Source organism: Balaenoptera physalus, assembly GCF_965194825.1.
Source record: "Balaenoptera physalus genome assembly, chromosome: 7".
Taxonomy (NCBI): Eukaryota; Metazoa; Chordata; class Mammalia; order Artiodactyla; family Balaenopteridae; genus Balaenoptera; species Balaenoptera physalus.
The window spans coordinates 27,446,603-27,469,446 of NC_138886.1; the positions used below are offsets into that span (position 1 = coordinate 27,446,603).

A 22,844-nucleotide genomic window follows, 5' to 3' on the forward strand; every position below is an offset into this window, starting at 1 on the left:
ATAGTTTTGCTGAGTTAAAACCTGTACTGAATGTCTCAAGAGGCTTGTATACAGGGAGAATCACTTAATTTGTAAGTGGGTCCAGCTAACTCCCCACTATCTATCTCCCAAATTCAGCTACCATTCCAGTAAGAATGTACTGGCAAGAAGATTCTTCTTTCTTGTGAATAATGGCCCCAGAAGAAAGCAAACTTGGGAGGGAAAAAGAAAATTTAGATAATTTAAGAGTGGTATGTCAAATATTCTATAATAACCTATATGGGAAAAGAATCTGAAAAAATGGATATATGCGTATGGATAACTGAATCACTTTGCTTTACACCTGAAACTAACACAACATTGTAAATCAACCATACCCCAATATAAAATAAAAATTAACTGTAAAAAAAAGAGTAGTAGGTCAAATTAAGAGTGACTTGGATCTGATATGTAGGAAGTTCACCCAATATTCTAAACAGAAGTAAGAGAAGAGTTTCAACAAATGTGGAATAAAAGTTCAGGGGAAGATGAATGTTCGTAAACTTGTAATATAAAAATATTAGGAAAGGCAGAACTCTCTTTAGAAATGAGAATGGAAAGCAATTCACAGCAACTTCCATAAAGCAACAGTTAAATTGTGTGGACATTGGTGTAAGAATTCTGCTAATGTTTTTCTCTGCATGTGAATGTAAAAGGACAATTGACATCAACACTGCCACAAACATGTTTCTCTTCTTGGCTGCAAAGGCTCAGAAAGGATATAAACTCTAAGTTTCAATGTATAAATAATGGCTTAGAGCAGAAGAAAATGACTGTAATTATTATCATCCATCATCATCACTTATAATTTTCAGACTCAGATAAGTCCAAAACTCATTACTATACATAATTCAGTATAGAGTTGATTTTTGCAGTGTTTACAGAAGGAATTATTAAGGGATGAAGGTATTCATTTTTAAGTTAATCTGATTGGATCTTATAGGAAATTTTTATGCTATAGCAGAATACAAAAAATTAGTAATATGAATTCACCTTTCATAAATTTTAACAACCTATTATACCTTCCTTCAGGATGAAACTCCTCCACAAAAGGATTTCTTGCTTTTCATTATACCTCATTCCTTCAGACTGTCTTAACAGTTTGCAAAAGAGGAAATCCTAACTGTGCATGCAATCTACTTGACTGTACGGCAGACATGGCCGTGGTTTGTTAAGCCATCACTGAAAATCCAAGAGAAGGAAAGTAATGGTGAGAGGACTACTTTTTTAGTAGTTTTTTTTCTTTAAATCAAACTACTACTACTCATGTGTATATTCACAATCTACCACTCCTGACTCTCCTTCTGAATTGAGTAGTAGTGTGAAAGAAAATATAATGGTTAGGAATTCTGAAAGGCCAATTTACAGGTAGGTATCCACTGACAAGTATGTATACTTCCTTCCTCTACAACTATGATTCCTTCTCTCATCTTTTCCTTCTCTAAACTCCTCTAGAACTTCTGATCTATACCACACAAGTTAATACTTCACTTGTACTACCATTACTAGTTCCATTATAGTTTCATGACTACTAACTTTGTCTTTCCAATCATATTCTAAAGTCCTGGACCAAATCTTCAGAGAAGAAAAGAATGGTTTCATATGATCAACATTCTCTACTCAAAAACAGCTAACCTCCAAAAACCATAAGCCTGTAAGTAAAACACTTCGCTTTCAAGAGGTTTCCTGATCCCCCAAATCACCAAGTCCAAATTGTTTTAGCTATCAACCTAACCACATTACTTGATGTTAGTAAAAAGAGAATAATGACCGAAAGGTCTTTACCTGGCTCTTTCACACCTGTGGACAATAACTTGGGACTCAATTTCAAATGGTTCTGACTGCTGGAATACCCTCATACTAATACTCTACTAAACCAATGCTAACACATTATTACTGGAAGTAAAATTCCATCTGAACCAGCAACCACCACAATAATGGTAATAATAACCGTTAACATTCACTGCGTGTTAACTATGTGCCAGGTACTATTTCAAGTGCTTTAGAGGTCTCAATTCATTTAATCCTTATAAAAACCCCAGAAGGATAACATCACATTTTAAAGATGAAGAAAATGAGGGAGAGTTAAATAACTTGTTAAGGCTACACAGCAAGTAAGTGGTAGCCAGGATGCAAATCTAGAAGTCTGGCCCCACGACTCACTGTGAACCACCATGGCATACTGCTTCTCTCTGCCAAACTAGCAACAAAAGGTATCCCTTTCTGGGATTCTTAAAATGGAATCTTTACTATCAGTAAAATAATTCTCTAAAAATAAAGACTAGCAAATTTAGTTATTCCTTAGCTGAATGAAGAAAAAAAAAATCACACTATACTTCCTTAATATTTACATTATAATGTTCATTACAGAAAAATCTTGAAGGAAAAAAAAGGTTTTATAAATAACTTTATATGTAATATATGTACTAACTTACCTGGCAAAAACTTCAAAGTTTGCAATATCTGTCTTTCCTGAGAAAAATCCACCATTAAATGAGTCATGTTGTCACTGACCTTTGGTTTCAAAGAAAGGCGAAAAGCTGAAGCCATTGTCACTCTACAGAAAACACAAACATAAACATTCTTTTAAAAATAAAAGAATGGGAAGTATTGTATCCTATTTAACTTATAAAACGAATAGAACTTACTTCGCTCTAGTGATTTCAGAAGCTATTAACAAAGGTAACAAAACTAAATAGAAATTTGCTTTTAGATCTTTTGAAAATTAACTTAATAAAAAACTGTAAAATATTTTTAAGTTTAAAGTCATTTAAGATAACCTTTAAAGAACTTTCCTCCAGCCAGTTTTATAAAATTGCATAAAATTACAAATAACTCAAGAGACAAATATCCAAGATAAATCATCTTTAACAGACCCAACAGTCATCTGAACCTCTGTACACTCAATCTGATTTCCTGATGCCAGCCTCACTCCTTTTCATATGCCAAATAATGAACTGTAAATATACCCTGATTCAAACATTCTGCCTAGTTGTCACAGCTATTCCATGTGTCCTTAAATAAAAGTAGAGGTACACTGACAAAATACTGCATAGCTTGGTAGCTGCTATAGGCCATGGATGAGAAAGGAGAGAAGTAAAATTACAGTTTTGAATACCATGCTAGTAGGTATCACTCTGATGTATCAACATCAGCTGAATGGAAGGAGACAAGAAGAAACAGCCCTGTGAAACCATATGCCATGGAAATAATAGAAACTCAATAAATATATTTTAGATGAATGTGGTATATACAAAACAAAAAAAGAAAGAAGCCATACCAGACATCATTTTACCCAAAGCAGGGGGAAACTGTCTGTCAATTAAAACTAGAGATTAAAAGAAATTCTCATATTCTATTCATTTGTTATTTTATCTCAAATTTCAATTTTTCATATTACAGTAGATTTCCACATGTATCACAAAGTAACTCTCCTTATTATCTTTGGTCAAAGAATGACACAAAAATGCGATTCATGAATGTTGTCCTCCTAGTACAGAATTTGGCAGAGGAAGTAAACAGAGCCGCAGGAACAAAGGGAATACCAGGCCTAGTCATTCAGATCTACCAAACTACCCTAAAGATCAATGGTATGAAAGGTATCAAACATGTTGCTGTATTCAGCTACTTGGGGATGAAAAATGTCACACTGTTGCTGTGTTCAGTCATTTTCTTTCATCTTAAAACTAGGAAAGTAGTCACTTTAGTAGTAACAAAGAGTGAACAACAGCTGATCAATTTATCAAGAAGAAAGTGCTATGAAAAAACGCTCATCATCGCTAATTATTAGAGAAATGCAAATCAAAACTACAATGAGGCACCACCTCACACTGGTCAGAATAGCCATCATTAAAAGTCTACAAATAACAAGTGCTGGAGAGGGTGTGGAGAAAAGGGAACCCTTCTACACTGCTGGTGTGAATGTAAATTGGTACAGCCACTATGGAGAACAGTATAGAGGTTCCTCAAAAAACTAAAAATAGAGTTGCCATATGATTCAGCAATTTCGCTCCTGGGCATGTATCTGGACAAAACTATAATTCAAAAAGATACGTGCACCTCTATGTTCATGGCAGCACTATTCACAATAGCCAAGTCTTGGAAACAACCTAAATGTCCATTGACAAATGAAAGGATAAAGACGATATGGTACATATATGCAATGGAATACTACTCAGACATAAAAAAGAACGAAATAATGCCATTTGCAGCAACATGGATGGAACTAGAGATTATCATACTAAGCGAAGTAAGTCAGAGAGAAAAAAATACCATATGATATCACTTATATGTGGAATCTAAAATATGACACAAATGAACTTACCTACAAAACAGAAATAGACACACAGAGAGAACAGACTTGTGGTTGTCAAGGGGGAGAAGGGGTTGTGGAGAGATGGAGTGGGAATTCGGGGTTAGCAGATACAAACTATTATATATATCAATAGAATGGATAAACAACAAGGTCCTACTGTATAGCACAGGAACTACCTTCAATATCCTGTGATAAACCATAATGGAAAAGAATATAAAAAAAGAATATATATATGTATAAATGAATCACTTTGCTGTACAGCAGAAATTAACACAACACTGTAAATCAACAACACTTTAATTTAAAAAAAAAAAAGGAAGTGCTATACTAAAAAACAATTTATGGAGAAGGGAACTCACACTTAACTGAATGCCAAGTATAACGCTGAGCATTTCACACATTATTACTTTAAGCTCTTGGTTCTCAATAATAAAATTTCAGATTACATTAATAAGAAAGTTAGGAACAAAGGCTAAATCTTACATATGTTGTTCTTGACAGGCCCAAGTATCTTTTGATTTAAAGCCTTCTTAAAGAGCTATATTCAGATAGGTACTTGGTAAATGCCCACTTAAATCAATGAACAGGTTTGAACTTACTTGGTTGCTTCGAGACCTGATGATTTAAAAGTTTGTTGAGAACTGCTGAGAAAAATATCTGAAAGTATTTTAAGGAATTTAAACCTGAAACTTTATCTGTAAAACTTGATTTAACCATTATGGCCTCTCCTGTGATAAACCATAATGGAAAATAATATTTAAAAATGTATACATCTATGTATACCTGAATTACTTTGCTGTACAGCAGAAATTAACACAACATTGTAAATCAACTATACTTCAATTTAAAAAAAACCCAACAAATAAAAGCATAGTATGTACACTCTTCAAGATAAATCTGGGGGAAAAAATATCACTATGGCCTCAAAGAAAAATTGTATCCCCTAAAGATATATCAGAAAGGCCTATCAAAGCCTAAAAAAAGAATAATGACTTTTATTTTCTAGACAATGAAAATTTCAGTCTCCATAAATCAAGTTAGATGTACAACAATGCTATAATTTTCCAAAAGACTGAACTTTTAATTTTTAAACTGAATATATTTAGACAACTGTGCCTCAAAGCCCAAACTAACAATCTAAAATCCACAGATAATTCTCTACATTACAGGATCCATGTAGTTAGGAATGTTTTAATTCACCTTGCCCATTTTTTTTACTGGAGTATAATTGCTTCACAATGTTGTGTCAGTTTCTGCCGTACAATGAAGTGAATCAGCTGTATGTATACATATATCCCCTCCCTCTCGGACTCCCCTCGCCCAACCATCCCACCCATCTAGGTCATCACAGAGCACCAAGCTGAGCTCCTTGTGCCTTATAGCAAGTTCCCACCTGCTATGTATTTTACAGATGGTAGTGTATTTATGTGAAACCTAATCTCCCAATTCATCCCACCCTACCCTTCACCCCTGTGTCCACACGTCCATTCTCCACGTCTGCGTTTCTCTTCCTGCCCTGCAAAGAGGTTCATATTACCATTTTTCTAGATTCCACATATATGCGTTAATATACGGTATTTGTTTTCTCTTTCTGACTTACTTCACTCTGTATGAAAGACTCTAGGTCCAGCCACATCTCTACAAATGACCAGATTTCGCTCCTTGTTATGGCTGAGTAATATTCCATTGTATATATGTACCATTAGCTTCATTTCTAATAGTACAAGCTGAACACAAGGATCTCTTCCTCCTAGTTTTATTTTTGCAAAGAGAAAATAACTGCAAGGTTTCTCTCAAAGTCTTTGGACGGCCCAAAGCCTGATTAGGAAGTGACTTCTAATCCAGAAAATCACGGACCAGAGCAGGATTTTGTGCAGTAGGTGGCTAAACAGAAGAATACTCTAGCCAGGGTGGAAGACGGATTACTTACAGCAAATTCCAGCACACATAACCCACATATACCTTATCCAGAAAACTGACCTACCTAGCATCCATTCCTCATACAGCCAATACTTTTCACTTTCAAATTCTCATAATCTCCTTTCTACATCCAGGATTTATAAGAATGATCCAAGTCTTTAAACACTCCCTGATATAAAATATACAAAAAATACTGTATAGTACAGGGAACTCTACTCAATACTCTGTAATGACCTACATGGGAATAGAACCTAAAAAAGAGTGGATGTATGTATATGTATAACTGATTCACTCTGCTGTACAGCAGAAACTAACACAACATTGTAAATCAACTATATTCCAATAAAAATTAATTTAAAAAATAAAATATGCAAAAAATAGAAAAATTAATATTTGTGCTAAGAATGCTATGACTGCCATGTGAATCTTGCCTCTAGTCAAATAAAAGGCCACTAGAAAAACACAAGAATTGAAGTCTTCAGCCAAGATTAACAATAGCAACACTGGTTTTCACATAATACATACAGAATAATTTTGTGAATTATCTGATGAATAATTTAATCTAGGACTCAAGAGTGGTGCTTTGAAGAGCTGTGCCTTTCAGAGAATTTCATTTTCCTCAAATGAAGAAAGTTTAAGTGATAATTTCACTACAGTCAATGCTTAGTGACTAGCCAAGCAGATCAAAACCATCCCTTCTGTGATAACCCAATCCAAAGTTGCCAACAGCTCTTTTAGCCCTTTCGTATATTCATTACAGCAAGTACTAAATTACCTGTGCTAATCCTGGCTCTACCAATGGTAAAGACCTTTAAGCCAAAGTCTATCATCATTTTCTTTAATTTTCTCCTTCCACAAACTAGACAGTAGTGGCATTAGAAATAGAGATGGCACCAGGAACAAGACGGAATAAGAATACAAAGGTGTTAAACAGGAGAGCAGTGAAGTAGGAGAGCAATAGCTCTTTTTTTGTGTGTGTGGCTTTTAAGGACTTTACTGACCCAGTAGGTCCAGTAGGTTGAGTCCAAGTAGTACATTTGAGACACAGATCACAAACATAACGAGTTATCATCAGGCTGGCTTTTGTTGTGGTGGTTGTGATACCGACCAGGGTTCTTGGCCTTCCACCCCACCCCCACCCCCCACCCCCCGATCAACAGAAATTGACTAGAGGCCAGACAAGAAATTCAGGCAAGGCTTTATTAGGGCTGTGCCAGCTGCAGGAGGGAGCAAAAAAGGAGAGCTTTAGCTCCTGAGGAACGAAATAAGGCTGTAACTTCTCATAAAATAAGACACGCTTATATTCGTAAAATTTCAGAACAACAAAAAATGCATTCAGGAATATATATGTTTTTAATTATTCAAAATGGTTCCCCAACTACTAGCATAGCTAATTAAGAACTGTACTAAAACTATGTTATACCAGAAATGAAATTCTTTTGGAAGTACATAATTGTCAATAACTATGTTTTTTAAAAATCTTGCTGATATACTGTTTATTCCGGAATATATGCAGAAGACTTTTTCTCTTTTGTTTTTTGCACTTCGCCATTAGGTATATTTATTTTAGCTAACGAGATTCTAATAAGAAACTTCTTGAATTTCATTTCTGACTTCAATGTTGATACTTAAATAAAAATGTAGGTTTTATACCATACCTATCCTTGATCTGTCTGGCAGCCTTGGAGCAAATCAGGGAGAAGAGAAAGAAGGCAGTTAGTGCTTTTCATGCAAGTTTCAATGGCAGTGACATGCAAGAAAAGTTAGGATAAAAACCCTGAAATAGATTAGTTCATATTCACCAAAACATAAATTACAAGAAATCTGTACAGTTCACATCAGCTTGCATAACGTGATGTTAGAACTATAGTTGGAAATCCAGTCCCGATATAAATCACCTTAAAATAAGGAGGAAAATTTAACACTTCAAACTAATTCCAGATGACTATAAATGTTTTTTCTTACCTTAAGATATCAACACACACCTCCACTTTCATTCAGTCTGACACTCTTCAACTAGAACAATCAATCTCCTTCACGGGGCACACATTTCTATGCATTCTGATGGTTTTCTTATACATTTCAAATCTGCTCTTCAATTTTTCTTCAGAGATCTCTTTCACCACTTCATAATGGTTCTTCCAAGTTTTCTCTACTTGCCTTCACTGGGCAAGGACTTTGTATTCTGAGAGCTTGCCTGCTAACATATAAAACTAGGCTGCAGTTCTACAATCCTTTACCCCCAAAAATGAAGTTGTAATGGCAAAAATTCAGACAAGGAGAAACCAAAGAAACACTTCTAGCAATAGGGTCTTTCCCTCAGATGACTTCATAGAAGCTGCCGACTTAAACCTACACTACTTAAGATATCTTTTTTTTTGTTTGTTTGTTTGTTTTGAGAATGCTAGCACAAGCTTAGGAAGAGGGCACAGCTATTACTCGGTGCTGTATGTCACAGAAAAATGATGAAAAATACATGCAGAAACTGCTGTCCCCTTTAAATTTACATACCATATAATAGGTCCAACAAAAGGTTTTTTCCCCACACTGACCATCATAATTAACAACACATCTAATGTAGAACATGGCTATTATGCTTGATATTCTAACCCCAGTGTCTAGCATAAAGCTTGGCACATAGTAATATTTAATAACTACTAAAGTTAATTGAACATTAATTAGATGTATTCAGCAATGTTTCTGTTGTCTTCTTCAGTTCTAATATTGTTCTTACTTGGTACTGGTCATTTTTATACCCATCCTAAAATATTCTGGTCTGCACACCTGTCTACACAAAAAGAACAGAATTGAGATTTAGAAAATGAGCACATCACAGCACTATCATAATCAATTCCATGACCTTGTATAGTAATCATTCTATTTGGTCCTTAATGCTTCTAAAGACACATTCCAAGCTCCAAATACTACAGCAAACAACACAATTCTGTGGCATCTATAATACGTGCCTTAAGTCATACATAAAAGTACAAAGTACCTACTTTGGTACTAGGAATAAGAAATGTTAAAGAAAGTCAGTTACATGTACATCTGAAACTAATATTGTATGTTGAATTTACCTTTAAAAAGTTAATTACACTGATTTTTTAAAAATTATTGTCATTATAGCTAGAATTATAACCAAAGATTTTTATACAAGTGTGAAAGGAGGGGAAGAGGAGACTCGACTCTGCACTTGATGTTTCTTTACACATGGAGAAAAGTGCCACTAGCCTTACTCTCTATTCCCTCATTTTCTCCTGAGAAGATGATATGACTTAATCCGATTATGAGTCTGGAAGGACAAACTAGAAATAAGTAGCTCAGCACCTTTCCCTCTTTCTGGCAGCTTGCTTGCCCACAGAGAACATATATTCTATATTCGGTTCTTTCCCTCTATTCAGTAAGTTTCACTGAAACAGGCTCCCCTCACACACAAAGACCTGAGGTAGCCCTGTACTTACATCCCTGGGTGGGGTAAGTCTGTCTACTTCTAGGATTCAATATTAGGAAGTGTGCCCATTGATATAAGCCAAATTCTCCAATATCATTTTATTTGGCCTCTTATCAACTTTATTGTTTTGTCTTATTTCCCAATTGGTTTAGAACTTGGTTAAAGGAATGTTACTTACCAGTCACTCCCAAATAACCCAACAATATAAAGACCATTACTGTTTTTAAAACTGACCATAATGATTCAATTTTGTGTCTAGTATTAATTTAGTAAGGTGCCTTTTTTTAGTGCATCTGTGTGCAAGTGTGCACATGTACACATGCATGTAAAGCTTTCATGTTATTGTTTAATATACTAGGCTGTTCATGACAAACCAGAAAATAAATAGATGAAAAGCCATATAATCTAGGAAAAATTGTTGCCCCATGTATTTATATATATAAATACACCCAGTTGGTAAAACTGGAGACCCTCCATGGTTCCTCTTTCATTTAGGTTCAAATTTTATAGTATATATACTGTATAAATGCAGGAGGGGTTGAAGAAGTTATACTGTGCAATAAGAAAAGGATAGAAAGTCTCAAATTATGCAGGTATTTCAATAAAAGGGCCTAACTTCAAGAAATGTCTTAAATTGGAAAATAGATTGTTTAATTTTTTTCTGGAATTTCTTCTCCCAAAGCAGAAAGCTGTCCAAAAGATACACATTAATATGTTGCTTGATTCCTCTAAGTTTCAGTTTCAAGAGTGATGCATTTTTGTCAATTAAACATCTCTACTTAATGAGTACCACCTGATCCCAGGATTTACCACTGCTCTGTCTCCAATACATTTATTTGTATCTACATAATACCACTTCATGAATTATGAAGAGGTCTCAGTGAATACTTAGATTTTTAGGTTATGACAGTGTACACTATTGGAAAGCCTTCAAGAAACATTAGTCATATTACTTTGCTCAACATCACTATTTTCTATTTCAATTTCAATCACTATTTCGATTTCAATATTCTACTGAAATCCTGTTTGCCAACAATTCATTTCTCTCTATTATCATCAGAGATGGCTCCTTTCTCTCTCTCTCTGAGATTCCCTTCCTCCATCTCTCAAATGTTATTTAAAATAAATCCTACAATTCTGACCCTTTATTTTACCAGTTATGTGAATCTGTCACCTGAGACCACTTCCTTAAATAAAACTGTAATAATAATGGAGGAGTAATCACAAATGGTTCTTTATCACTACCAATTAAATATAAAGTATTTAAACCAGATCTTTTCCCAATCTGCAATGAGTAGATATAGAAACTACTTTCCTCAGTGAATTTATTTCAGCCCTTTGAAGATTAAGGTCTTATTGTTTCTATATTTCTTCTTAATATCTTCATTTTTCTCCTTTTATAGAAAGACATTAGAAGCAAAGTACTCTAAAATAGTTCCATATATGGAGGAGCTAATTAAATAGTCTTTCCTAAACACAATTAAAATAGGAATAATAAAGAAGTTTTAGATCTTGCTTACTGTACTCAATGAATCATTTACCCAAACAGAACAAAATCTGAGATTTCCAAATTTCTTCCCAACCAGCAGAAATTTTTAAACTTTTTAAAAATAAGGAGTATTAGACCAAGTTTTAAGAGCTCTGAGTTTCAGCCCATCACATTGACCAACAAGTCACTTAACTCTTTTAGGACTCAATTATCTCATCTATAAAATGATGAGCACAATGGTATCTTTGAACCCTAAACTCCATCCTAAGCCATCTTATGTGTAGATAATGACTTTTAAAATTATCTAAAATAAATTAAACATTTTAACAATCTAATTCTCCAAAATACAGGCTGAAATGGAGAAAGGTAGCAAGGGAAAAGTTAGTTAAAATCAGAGCACTGATAAACAGCAACAAAAATAAGAATATATCTGTTTCTGAATGATAACTGCTGAGAGAAAAATATACTAACATTGTCAAAACAATGAATGTAGCAAAGGCTAGATGTCACATTTTCAGGAGAAGATTTATCTTGGTTTTGATTTGCAGTAAAGTCCAATAGAGTTCCTAGTAAAAATGTGAATGCCACACAACACTGAGGAAACTTTTCAAGTTATATCTATATGTTCACATTGTTTCATACTTCAGATTATCCTATTAGATTTGGGACAGATAATTTTGCAATCTTTCCTTGAGACAATCTGAAAATGACTAGGGGGCAAATATTTAATACTTTTTACAATATATTACTGAGACTTCTACCTTCACCCCAAAAATACCACATTAAGGAATAACTTGGGAAATGAAGGGGACTCAGTCAGAGAGAGTAAATAAGAGACCGTTTCAAAGTGCAATTTTCCCTTAGGCAAAAAATACTAGATTTCAAAAAAAATTACTGCATACTGGTTGATTCCAAACATTAGAAGTTTTATATTTCCTATACATATATTTATCTGTTTATAAAAAGCACTATTTTCCAAAAACACGATCATTTAGAAGTCTTCTTCACAAAACCCTAGTAAATAACTTGAAATAAACATGGAATACAGTACCACATACATCTGTACTCTATGACTAAGTACATTTATATAACAGGAGACTGCATTTCTATAAGACATAAACACCTACAAACGAAGTAAAGGTGAAAACTTATAGTTTGAGCTATTCTTAAATATTTAGACTTGTTTTTAAACTGCCTTCATAACTGAAACATTCATGCTTTTTTTTTTTTGCCACACCGAGCAGCTTGCAGGATCTAAGTTCCCCGACTAGGGATCGAACCCATGCCCCGTGAAATGGAAGCACAGAGTCCTAACCACTGGACCGCCAGGGAATTCCCTTCATGCTTTTGTTGATGGTCCTCTCCTCTCCCAGAATTCCTGACTGCAGCCACAGAAGCAGTTTCTGCCAGTACTACTTCTGCTCCCTTGAAGATACTCAGTGAGATTCCACCCCTCTCCTTATTTGCTCCTTCCAGAGGTCAGAGATTGACACCTGCTGAATAATATTCTAATGGTGAGTTACTGTGAGTCAGAAGTTGGAAATACACAAAATCCTTTCTCCCTTTTCATCTGTGATCTAATCTAGAAGACTGTTTCCCTTTCACCTTACTCTGTACTTTTTTCTCCAGTGTAAGCACCTGTGGGCAGGTAACCAATTCCCTCCCTCCTTGTCTGACAACTGAGTTATGTGTGGCAAGATTGGGATGAAGTGGTTAGTTATATTGACTTGGAAAATGTCCCATAAACTCAGCTCTTTTCATAAGTAAAATTCAAGTTCTAAATTCGGAGGAGAGGGGGAGTTGGTGGGAATATTAATTTTGCTAAGGGATCCATGCAGTGTTCTGCAGGCCAGTTATTAGCAGAAAAACCAAGTCTGCTGGGGCTTTGGCTACTTGTTCATCCAGAAATAAAGCTAATGATCCAGAACTCATTTGCTGGTGATCTTCCTGCATATATTTACTATCAACCAAACTTCTAACAGTTAAAAAAAATTAGTGAAAATTTATTCTAAAATCCTTTTCCATTTGTGCTATTTTTACTTGTTCACTTTCAGACTGTCTAATGCTGGTAAATAATTAGCATAGCTTTGTGTTCAATTCTCATGCTGATGTACTGCAACATGATCACTTAAATATTAGTATTTAAAATACTCTTTTTGAAGATAATGAAGTCTAAAAAGACTCATGGCCTAGATTTCAGCCTACAATATTTTTTGTCCCCATGAGTTATTCATATTAATCTGCTTTAATCACTTTAATATGAGATATTTGCAAATAATATACATTAAAAGAATTGTTTCCAAATATCTAACAACATACTCCTAGTCCAATAATTAATCTTCCAAGTCATCTTTCCCTACTCTGTCAGCAATTAGGTATCTGAGGCAAGTCTGGAGTCCATGCAGCTGGTTAGGAAAGTACATTTAGTTTTTGACTTGGAATCAAAACATTATCTGGATACTATTTGGATATACTAAGAAAATAATTGCAAGTAACTCTCAGTTAAGCATTTTTCTTGAACAATAAACTCAGATTTCTGGCTAGGAAACACTGACAAATAATTCATTTCAACACATCTCCAAAGGGATCAAGCTACTAGGAAGTACTGCAAAATGCTGGAAGACAAGACCAAAATAGTAAGATAAGAAGCAAAGTGGCACATGAAGAAAATATATTAAACCACAAGGTGATTTATTTTATCAGAACCTTTCCAATTTACAGTATACTGGAAACAAGTTTTAACAAAGCTGGAAAGAACAAAGGAGAGAGAAAGAGAGAACAGAATCTTTTGAGAGGAAGAAGAAAGGACTCTGAAAATGTCAATGGAAAGAGAAACTTGGGAGAAACAAACTTTTATCAGTTTTTCCAAGCATCAGGTCCTATTTAAATTCAACTGGATTCAAGCTATTTTTGAGTACTATGTCCACATTTTATAGTTTTCCTATCTTCTTCCGCTCTCAGGTGCTCAGCTGTTAATTCTTGCGGCTATGATTATGCCTGTCATTAACAGCTGCCCTACTCCACTAGAAGGGGAATCTGTTGACAACCAGGAAACAAAAAGGAAAAAAACCGAAAAACTTAGTAGTACCATGTACATACTAATAGTCAACAGATTCTGAGACACTATCACGAATAGAAGATATTAACTCCCACTCACGAACTGTGCGACACTGATTCTGCTGACTCAGACATCTTTTGCTTTCTGCATGTTTTTTTGGCTATGTTCCAGATATTTGAGGTTATCACATAAATGCCCTCTGAATAGGTGACATATCTATACTTTTAGAATAATTTAAAGTATGATACTATTCCCTCATAATTCCTTTATATAATAAGTCTTACAAAGTGCAAAGATGAATTTTCTTACAACCGACATCCAAATTCAAGAATTAATTAGTTAACTCGTTTACAGCAAAAGAAATTTCCATTCATTTAGTCAAAAGGAATTAATTTTTAAAGTTCATTTTCAAGATGCAGGGATTTAAGTCAGCAAATGTTATCTTCTCAAGGAAGTTTCTTCTACCCTCAAGTTCATAGAAAAATCATAAAATGAAATCACTGGTGGGCACACATGGATTATAAAGCTACCTTTCAAGCAGCTCACTACACAGTCCACAAAGACCAAGAAAATATCAAACTCAAATATCTTATCTTGATAAGACTACTTCACAGTATATATTTTACTAATTATATAGCTTTATTTCACACTCTTTCATGCCATTTTCTATATAGTCTACATACTTATTCTATATCAAATATCAAATGATTTGATAAACTGGCAATCACTTAAAAATGACTCTACTTAAAGTAAGAATAAGAATCTAGAATTCAGAATCTCTTAAACACCAGGATCTAGGTTAAAACATTAGCAGTCTTCTTGCTCTACTATTTGTATCTTCACACCAAATATACCCCTTAGGGACCTACATTTTCATATTTTAATAAAGCATTCAAACAATTACTTAAGCTGAACACTGGGACATTTAATAACAAATTTAGTAAGTTTCACAATGCTTTCATATGCATCAAGTGACGATGTTTCCCCAATCAGCTCATTGAAAGGAACACCAACTTAGATTTTTATGAATATTAATAGCAGTATCAATCTCCTTTCCTTAGTTATAAAATGTTTATAACAAAGGTATGACTCGGCTAAAGTATACAAGTACCTTTAAAATAAATGACCAAGGGGGAAGTAACTGAAAAAAAGAGTAACGTCATTCATCTGAATTGGGCATTAAACAAATAATTAATTTGTTCATGACCCCAATGACACACACTTCTAAGTATATGCTTTGGAATAAATGAACAGCTAGCATTTTACTTAACAAGAACTGCCAAGCCTTTTCTAGTATCAGAAATGACTGAATGAATCCAAAATCAAACGGGAAAACACCATTTTCTTTTAAACAAAACTTTCCTTTTTAAGTGGATTAGTTTCATTTTTTTGGTTAGTTTTTTGGTACCTTTGAAAATTCTTCAGGTTCCTTTATATCTAATGACCTTGTTGCAAATTCTAGTAGTTCTTCCGAGTTCTCCAGGGCATTATTACATTGACTAAGCTGACTCTAAAAATAATAATAACAAAAAATCATTAAAATAGAATTTCCTATTGTCATCAGAATCTTAAATATATATTGTTACAATGAATGTTACAATCTTAATAGCAATAATTGAACAAACATTTTAGAGAGGTACTGAAGCAAGGTAATCACTAGTCATATATATAACAAATTTTAATTATCTTAAACTGTCCATAATTTGTCTGGAACAGCTTAATTACATACAGATAAAGATATACTCATCATTTAAAAACAAAAAAGAAAACAAAGCAATTATAAATGGTTGGGGTCAAATTTATTTAAAGAGTCTTCTCAATCAGGTAGTCAGAAAATTTAAAGTAAAATATCAAAATAATCCACCTGCAGGCAACATCCTCTATAATGAAGACAAAATTTCTTGATGATATTTAATGAAGCTAAAGTTCATGAATCAAGTTACAGGTACATTCAGTTGAGCACAATCTTAGTACTCCACTTATCGCATTACTCAAGTAACACATACTCCTATAAATGCTAATTTACAGTTTCCCAAACTGGATAACACAGGAAGTGCCTAGATTTCAAAAAAATCAAATAGGAACAAAAAATGGTAACTGTTAACAGTGATAAGCTCTGTTATAGTGATGTGTTAATTTCACCTAACACAACCTTTCTTATTCAGTTCTTTCTCTCCCCTCCCCTCCCCCCTTCTCTCACATTATCATTTGTAGATTTAAAACTAAGCCCAGTTATGTGAAAATATTGTTAGTGATACCTTTAAACAAAGAAACGGACCCATTTCTAAGCTTTTAAATGTATCCAAGATTCTTCTTCAGAATATTTATTAATATCTATTCCATATTCAAATCTACTTAATTTTCCCTTCTGATACAAACTAAAGATAAACTACATCTGATTTTATTGGTTTCTGATGTGTCCTGTTTTACTTTGGAAAAGTAGAATAGTTCAATCATAGTTTGGATTAGAACAGGTTTTCATGTGTCATTCTAAGAACCTAACTACAATTTCATAAAAATACTGCTCTTCCTATGAGTAAGCCTCTTATGAGTTTCAAAGAATTAACAAACCACCATTTGAAATAGAGCTTTATAAAAGCAAAATCACTGAGAATAAGATGGTAGGTATAAATGGTCCATACAGGATCACTAGGGCAGAGTAAGTCAATGTAGTATAAAAGTAAAAAATACCAAGAAGAATAAATAATATATCTCAAGGAACTATTAAAGTAAAAAAAAACCAATCTGAAGTCAAAGTTTGAAAAAAAATATCTTATTCTAAGAAAATGCTATAAATTTGTTTTGAAGTCAAGAGGGAAAGCAAAAAAAAAGGGAGAACAAAGGATTACAACTTAAAGAGCACTTAGTTATTCAGAGGAATTATTAAAATACCTTAATAAAAACAACATGCTATTGAGTTTGTGAACCCAAAGAAAGAACAGAGATGCTCTATTAACTCCAAATAAAGAAAGAAATGGCATCAGTAGCCAAGTTGTGATTCTTTTTAATACTTGGTTTTCAAACTACCCCAAGAAAGCTTTATGGTTTGAGATCACCATAGGTTTTCCTTTGAACCATAACACAAGAACATACTGAAGAATGAAGTTATGTTCACTAAGCTTACATCTCAATAACTTAAGAGTTTTATTTTACAACCTACTGTCCCCTCAATATCCCGTGCTCTCCCCTAGATAACCATTTCTATTAAAAAACTGTGAAAGGAGCTTCCCTGGTGGCACAGTGGTTAAGAATCTGCCTGCCAATGCACGGGACACGGGTTTGAGCCCTGGTCCGGGAAGATTCCACATGCCGTGGAGCAACTAAGCCCGTGCGCCACAACTACTGAGCCTGCACTCTAGAGCCCATGAGCCACAACTACTAAGCCTGCATGCTGCAACTACTGAAGCCCACGTGCCTAGAGCCTGTGCTCCGTAACAAGAGAAGACACCGCAATGAGAAGCCCACGCACTGCAACGAAGAGTAGCCCCTGCTCACCTCAACTAGAGAAAGCCCGCACACAGCAACGAAGACCCAGTGCAGCCAAAAAATAAATATAAATAAATAAATAAATTTATTTTAAAAAAATACATTAAAAAAAACTGTGAAAATTTTTGTGCCATTGAGAAGAAAAGTCAAGTACTAAGAATCACAAAGGATAATAAAAGGATGGAAAAAATGGAATCGCTATAAAAAATGAAGATCTGAAATGATGATAAGGAAGAAAAGATGGTGCTAACATCTCTGCAGTCACCACTTCCAAAGAGTATTTAGAACTCTGTTCCTCTCATTTTCTGCAACATTTTGAATTCCCCATCAATATTCAACAACTAATGATGAATTTGATAGAATACTTGATCAAAAAATCAGAGTAACATCATCTCATTTAAAAAGAGCCCAAATGCAGTTTGCATGGAAGATTTCCATGAATCAGATCAGTTGCAAAAATAATAATAATAATTATGTTCATTAGCATTGTAATTAAGAGTCACAAAACCCAAAGTGGACAAAGTTCATCTAAGACTCCATGAGAAAAAAAGGTTAAATAAATTTATATGACCCAATTATTCATTACTGGGAATTTAGCCAATAACTAGAAATATAAATTCAATAGTTTACAAGAGCAATAAATGCAGCCTGTTTTAAGATGAGCACTATAGATTTTATGTGTACACACATATACCTAGCTCTGTATAGGGCTGCCAGAAAGTAAGTTCTGATATGAAAATATCACACTTCTTCTAGAAGTCAAAGGACATATTTTAAACCAAAAATCCACAATGGATAGAGAGTACCTAATTCTGAAAATCTCAAACATCTTGACTTAAGGACAGCACACCTAAATATCAAAATCCACATGCCATGACATGAGTATTAGATCTCTCCTCCAAATCAGCAGTGACTTGGCTTAAAGATGATTCTAAGACTCTTCTAGACTTTTAATCTTTGATTATGTTAACAACTGAACTGCCTCTTACCTGGAATACCCTCTCTTCCCTTTATTAAGTAAGCTTTTCCCTCCCTCAAAGTGTTTCAAATCAGTTTCTAAGATTTGCTCCTGAACTCAATTCCCTTCATGATCCCTCTGCATTATATACAGCTGTAGAGTGTTTACATTAACATTATTCTTAAATCGGTTATATCTTACATACATTTTTGCTTACTCTTATAAATTCTAATCTCTTTGGCAAAAGAATTTGATTTTCCTTTCTTCTGCATTTCTTGCAAATTACCCTCCATGAGAATGTGAAATGCATGAGGGCAGGAACTGTTTTGCTCACTACTACTTACTCTAAATCCAGCATAGCCTAACTCAAATTTTACTGAATGAATGCATAAAATCTTGATACTGGCAATCAAATATTATCACTGACTTCCCCATAAATTATTAAAGTAGCTTCTCAAATATGAATTTGGAACATTAAAAGATGTGGAACATTCCAAGGTTTTTCAAATTCTTTTATGACTCTATCTTTAGAGTAAGCATAACAGGACATAATGAAGATGATAAAATAATTTTTAAAAATCCAATGATAATTATGACTTCAATGTCTAATAATGCATTTCTAAAGCTATTATCATATGAGCTTTGTTTCCAGTGTATGTGAATTTTGAGGAGAGGAAGAAAGGGAAAAGTAGAGAAAAGGACCTAAGAGAAGCAAGTCAACTGCCATTATTTAAAACCTAGCAATATAATAAGATACGTGAATAATATGAGACAAGGAGGAAGTATTTTTCCTCCTTGGAAAAGTTTCTACTCTAATGAAGGGTGTTAACAGTTCAATTTTATTTAGCCAATTGCAAGGTTTTTTGTTTTTGTTTTGTTTTGTTTTGTTTTTCGGCCATGCAGCATGGCTTGCAGGATCTCAGTGCCCCGACCAGACACTGAACCCAAGCCACAGCAGTGAAAGCCTGGAATCCTAACCACTAAGCCACGAGGGAACTCCCCAATTGCAAGTTTTTAAAACTGTGTCTATTGGCTGCTTCCAGCTTCCCTATTAACAATGCCAGAAAAATAAACTGCATACACAGTTAAGCAGAAAGAAGGTGCCAACAAAAAAAGGCACCAACCAGGTATTTGAAACTTACAGGTAAGAGAGAAGAAAAATAATAGCAGCACTGGAGCATCACTCACTCCAGGGATGGTTAAAGGTGGCAGATAAGAATTGATAATGCACATTCAATATGCATGAGATTTTTGTCACTTGATGGGAAGAGGAAAATGTAGGAGAAAAAATATGACTCATGACCATTTTGGTAGCAAGTTTAATATGTGGTATAGGCCAGGCTGACAGAAATGGCGTCTGGTGAATACAATGAAGATAATTAGAGCTGCTCTGGCAGAGAAAAAGTATGGGGAGGGAGAAGGGAAGGTTAGAGATTAAGCAACTGAACGCTTAAAGGGTATTCCAAACTGGTGCTATGATGAAGGATTTCGGCCCAAGACAGAACAGAAATCTCCACAGGATGAGTCATGGGTGAGATCTTCAGAAGATGCTGAGTTTTCCTTTATTCTCCAATCTTGCTTTTTTAAATGAATGAATTTCTTATTTATTGAAATTTATGGATACTTTATGACTAAACTAATTACCTTTAAATGATTTAAGTACTGTTGGCTCTTGAACAATGGGGGGGTTAATCCATATATAACTTAGAGTTGACCCTCCATATCTGTGGTTCTTCTGCATCCACGATTCAACCAACCACAGACTGTATGGTACTGTAGTACTTACTATTGAAAAATATCAGTGTATAAGTGGACCCGCACAGTTCAAACCCATGTTGTTCAACTGCAATACAACTCCCACCTCCTAAATATAAACAACAAATCTCAACCTGGGAAGAATGGACAGACTTGAAAGCATATTTAATACTGGGAAATTGTGTGTGTACAGCATGTTTGTAAGAGAAAGAGAACATTTGTATTCTTCCATAGCTTTCAGATTCTCAAAGACATCTGTGACCAAAATCAGCACACAAAAAACAGTTGCATTTATATATATGAACAATGAACAATCCAAAAAGGAAATTAAGAAAACAATCCCATTTAGGGACCTAATGAAACTTAAAAGCTTTTGCACAGCAAAGGAAACTATAAACAAGATGAAAAGACAACCCTCAGAATGGGAGAAAATATTTGCAAATGAATCAACAGACAAAGGATTAATCTCCAAAATATATAAACAGCTCATGCAGCTCAATATTAAAAAAACAAACCCAAACAAAAAACGGGCAGAAGACCTAAGTAGACATTTCTCCAAAGAAGACATACAGATGGCCAAGAAGCACATGAAAAGCTGCTCAACATCACTAATTATTAGAGAAATGCAAATCAAAACTACAATGAGGTATCACCTCACACTAGTTAGAATGGGCATCATCAGAAAATCTACAAACAACAAATGCTGGAGAGGGTGTGGAGAAAAGGGAACCCTCTTGCACTGTTGGTGGGAATGTAAATTGATACAGCCACTATAGAGAACAGTATGGAGGGTCCTTAAAAAGCTAAAAATAGAATTACCATATGACCCAGCAATCCCACTACTGGGCATATACCCTGAGAAAACCATAATTCAAAAAGACACATGCACCCCAATGTTCATTGCAGCACTATTTACAATAATCAGGTTGTGGAAGCAACCTAAGTGTCCATCGACAGACGAATGGATAAAGAAGCTGTGGTACATATACACAGTGGAATATCAGCCATAAAAAGGAACGAAATTGGGTCATTTGTAAAGACGTGGATGGACCTAGAGACTGTCATACAGAGTGAAGTAAGACAGAAAGAGAAAAACAAATATCGTCTATTAAGGCATATATGTGGAATCTAGAAAAATGGTACAGATGAACTGGTTTGCAAGACACAGATGTAAAGAACAAACATATGGACAACCAAGGGGGGAAAGGAAGGGGGGGGTAGTGGTGGTGGTGGTGGTGATGGGATGAATTGGGAGATTGGGATTGACATATATACACTAATATGTATAAAATAGATAACTAATAAGAACCTGCTGTATAAAAAAAATAAATAAAATAAAATTCAAAATTCAGAAAAAATAAATAAATAAAATCAACAAGTCAAGCATACCAATACCAAAAAAGGGAAAGAACATAAAAGATAATTCATAAATGGCAAAAACATCAAGAAGCATGTTAAAATATTCACCCTAATAATGAAGGAACTTCAAATAATAACATGCTTTCCTCCCTCCATTTAGTTGGTAGAAATTAAAAAAATATATATCTTTACCCAGCAGTGAAAAGATCGTTTTTGCATCTTGTTCAGGGAGGGTAAAGGAATACAACCATTTTGGAAGACAATATGGTAGTATAAAGAACACCAAAAATGTTGTTTAATCTTGATGAAATCATCAGAGATGTCCACAAAAATACAAAATACTTGTACAACATGGAGCTACTTACAGTAGCAAAAAACAGAATAACTAGATACCTAACTATAGGGAATTGGTTTAACAAATTTTGGTAGGTAATATTAAGAAGAATGTTTTCAAAGACTTTTCAATGGCATGGGAAAATGTATCTGGCATAATAAATGATTAAAAAGCCAGGTTAAAAATTATACATAAGATATTAATTCTATTAAAAATGTCCCTATACATGTGTATTATATATGTATATTTAAATGTATATTACAAAAAAGAAAAAAATAGTGACTATTTCTGAGTGACAGGACTATGGATGATCTTTATTTTCTATTTTATAATTTTTCTAAATTTTCCATATGAAAAATAAATATTATTCCTTTGTAAAAAACAAAAAAGAAAACAATCCCATTTAAAATAGCATCAAAAAGAATGAAATACTTTGCAGTAAATTTAACCAAGGAGGCAAAAGACCTATTCACTGAACACTACAAAACACTGCTGAAAGAAATTAAAGACACAGATAAATGGAAAGACATCCTATGGTCATGGATTGGAAGACTTAATATTGTTAAAACAACCATAGTACCGAAAGCAATCTACAAATTCAATTCAATCACTATCAAAATTTCAATATACACCCACGTATACTGCAGCATTACTCACAACAGCCAAGAGATGGAAGCAGCCCAAATGTCCATAGACAGATA

General features: G+C 34.2%; 1 protein-coding gene across 7 annotated transcripts in view; it reads right to left on the minus strand.

Moving 5' to 3' along the window:
* The window catches only part of FSD1L (fibronectin type III and SPRY domain containing 1 like), a 70,011-nt gene that overhangs the window by 26,651 nt on the left and 20,516 nt on the right, over positions 1 to 22,844 (minus strand). For all 7 annotated transcript variants that reach the window (XR_014266182.1, XM_082471208.1, XM_082471205.1 and 4 more), the window contains exons 4-6: positions 15,660 to 15,761; positions 7,912 to 7,934; positions 2,454 to 2,575 (exon numbers count right to left, since the gene is read on the minus strand). Coding sequence is in view for 6 of the 7 variants with exons in the window: in XM_082471208.1 (XP_082327334.1) it covers positions 2,454 to 2,575; positions 7,912 to 7,934; positions 15,660 to 15,761 (247 nt within the window). In the remaining variant the exon portion in view is untranslated. The remainder of the gene's footprint in view (positions 1 to 2,453; positions 2,576 to 7,911; positions 7,935 to 15,659; positions 15,762 to 22,844) is intronic.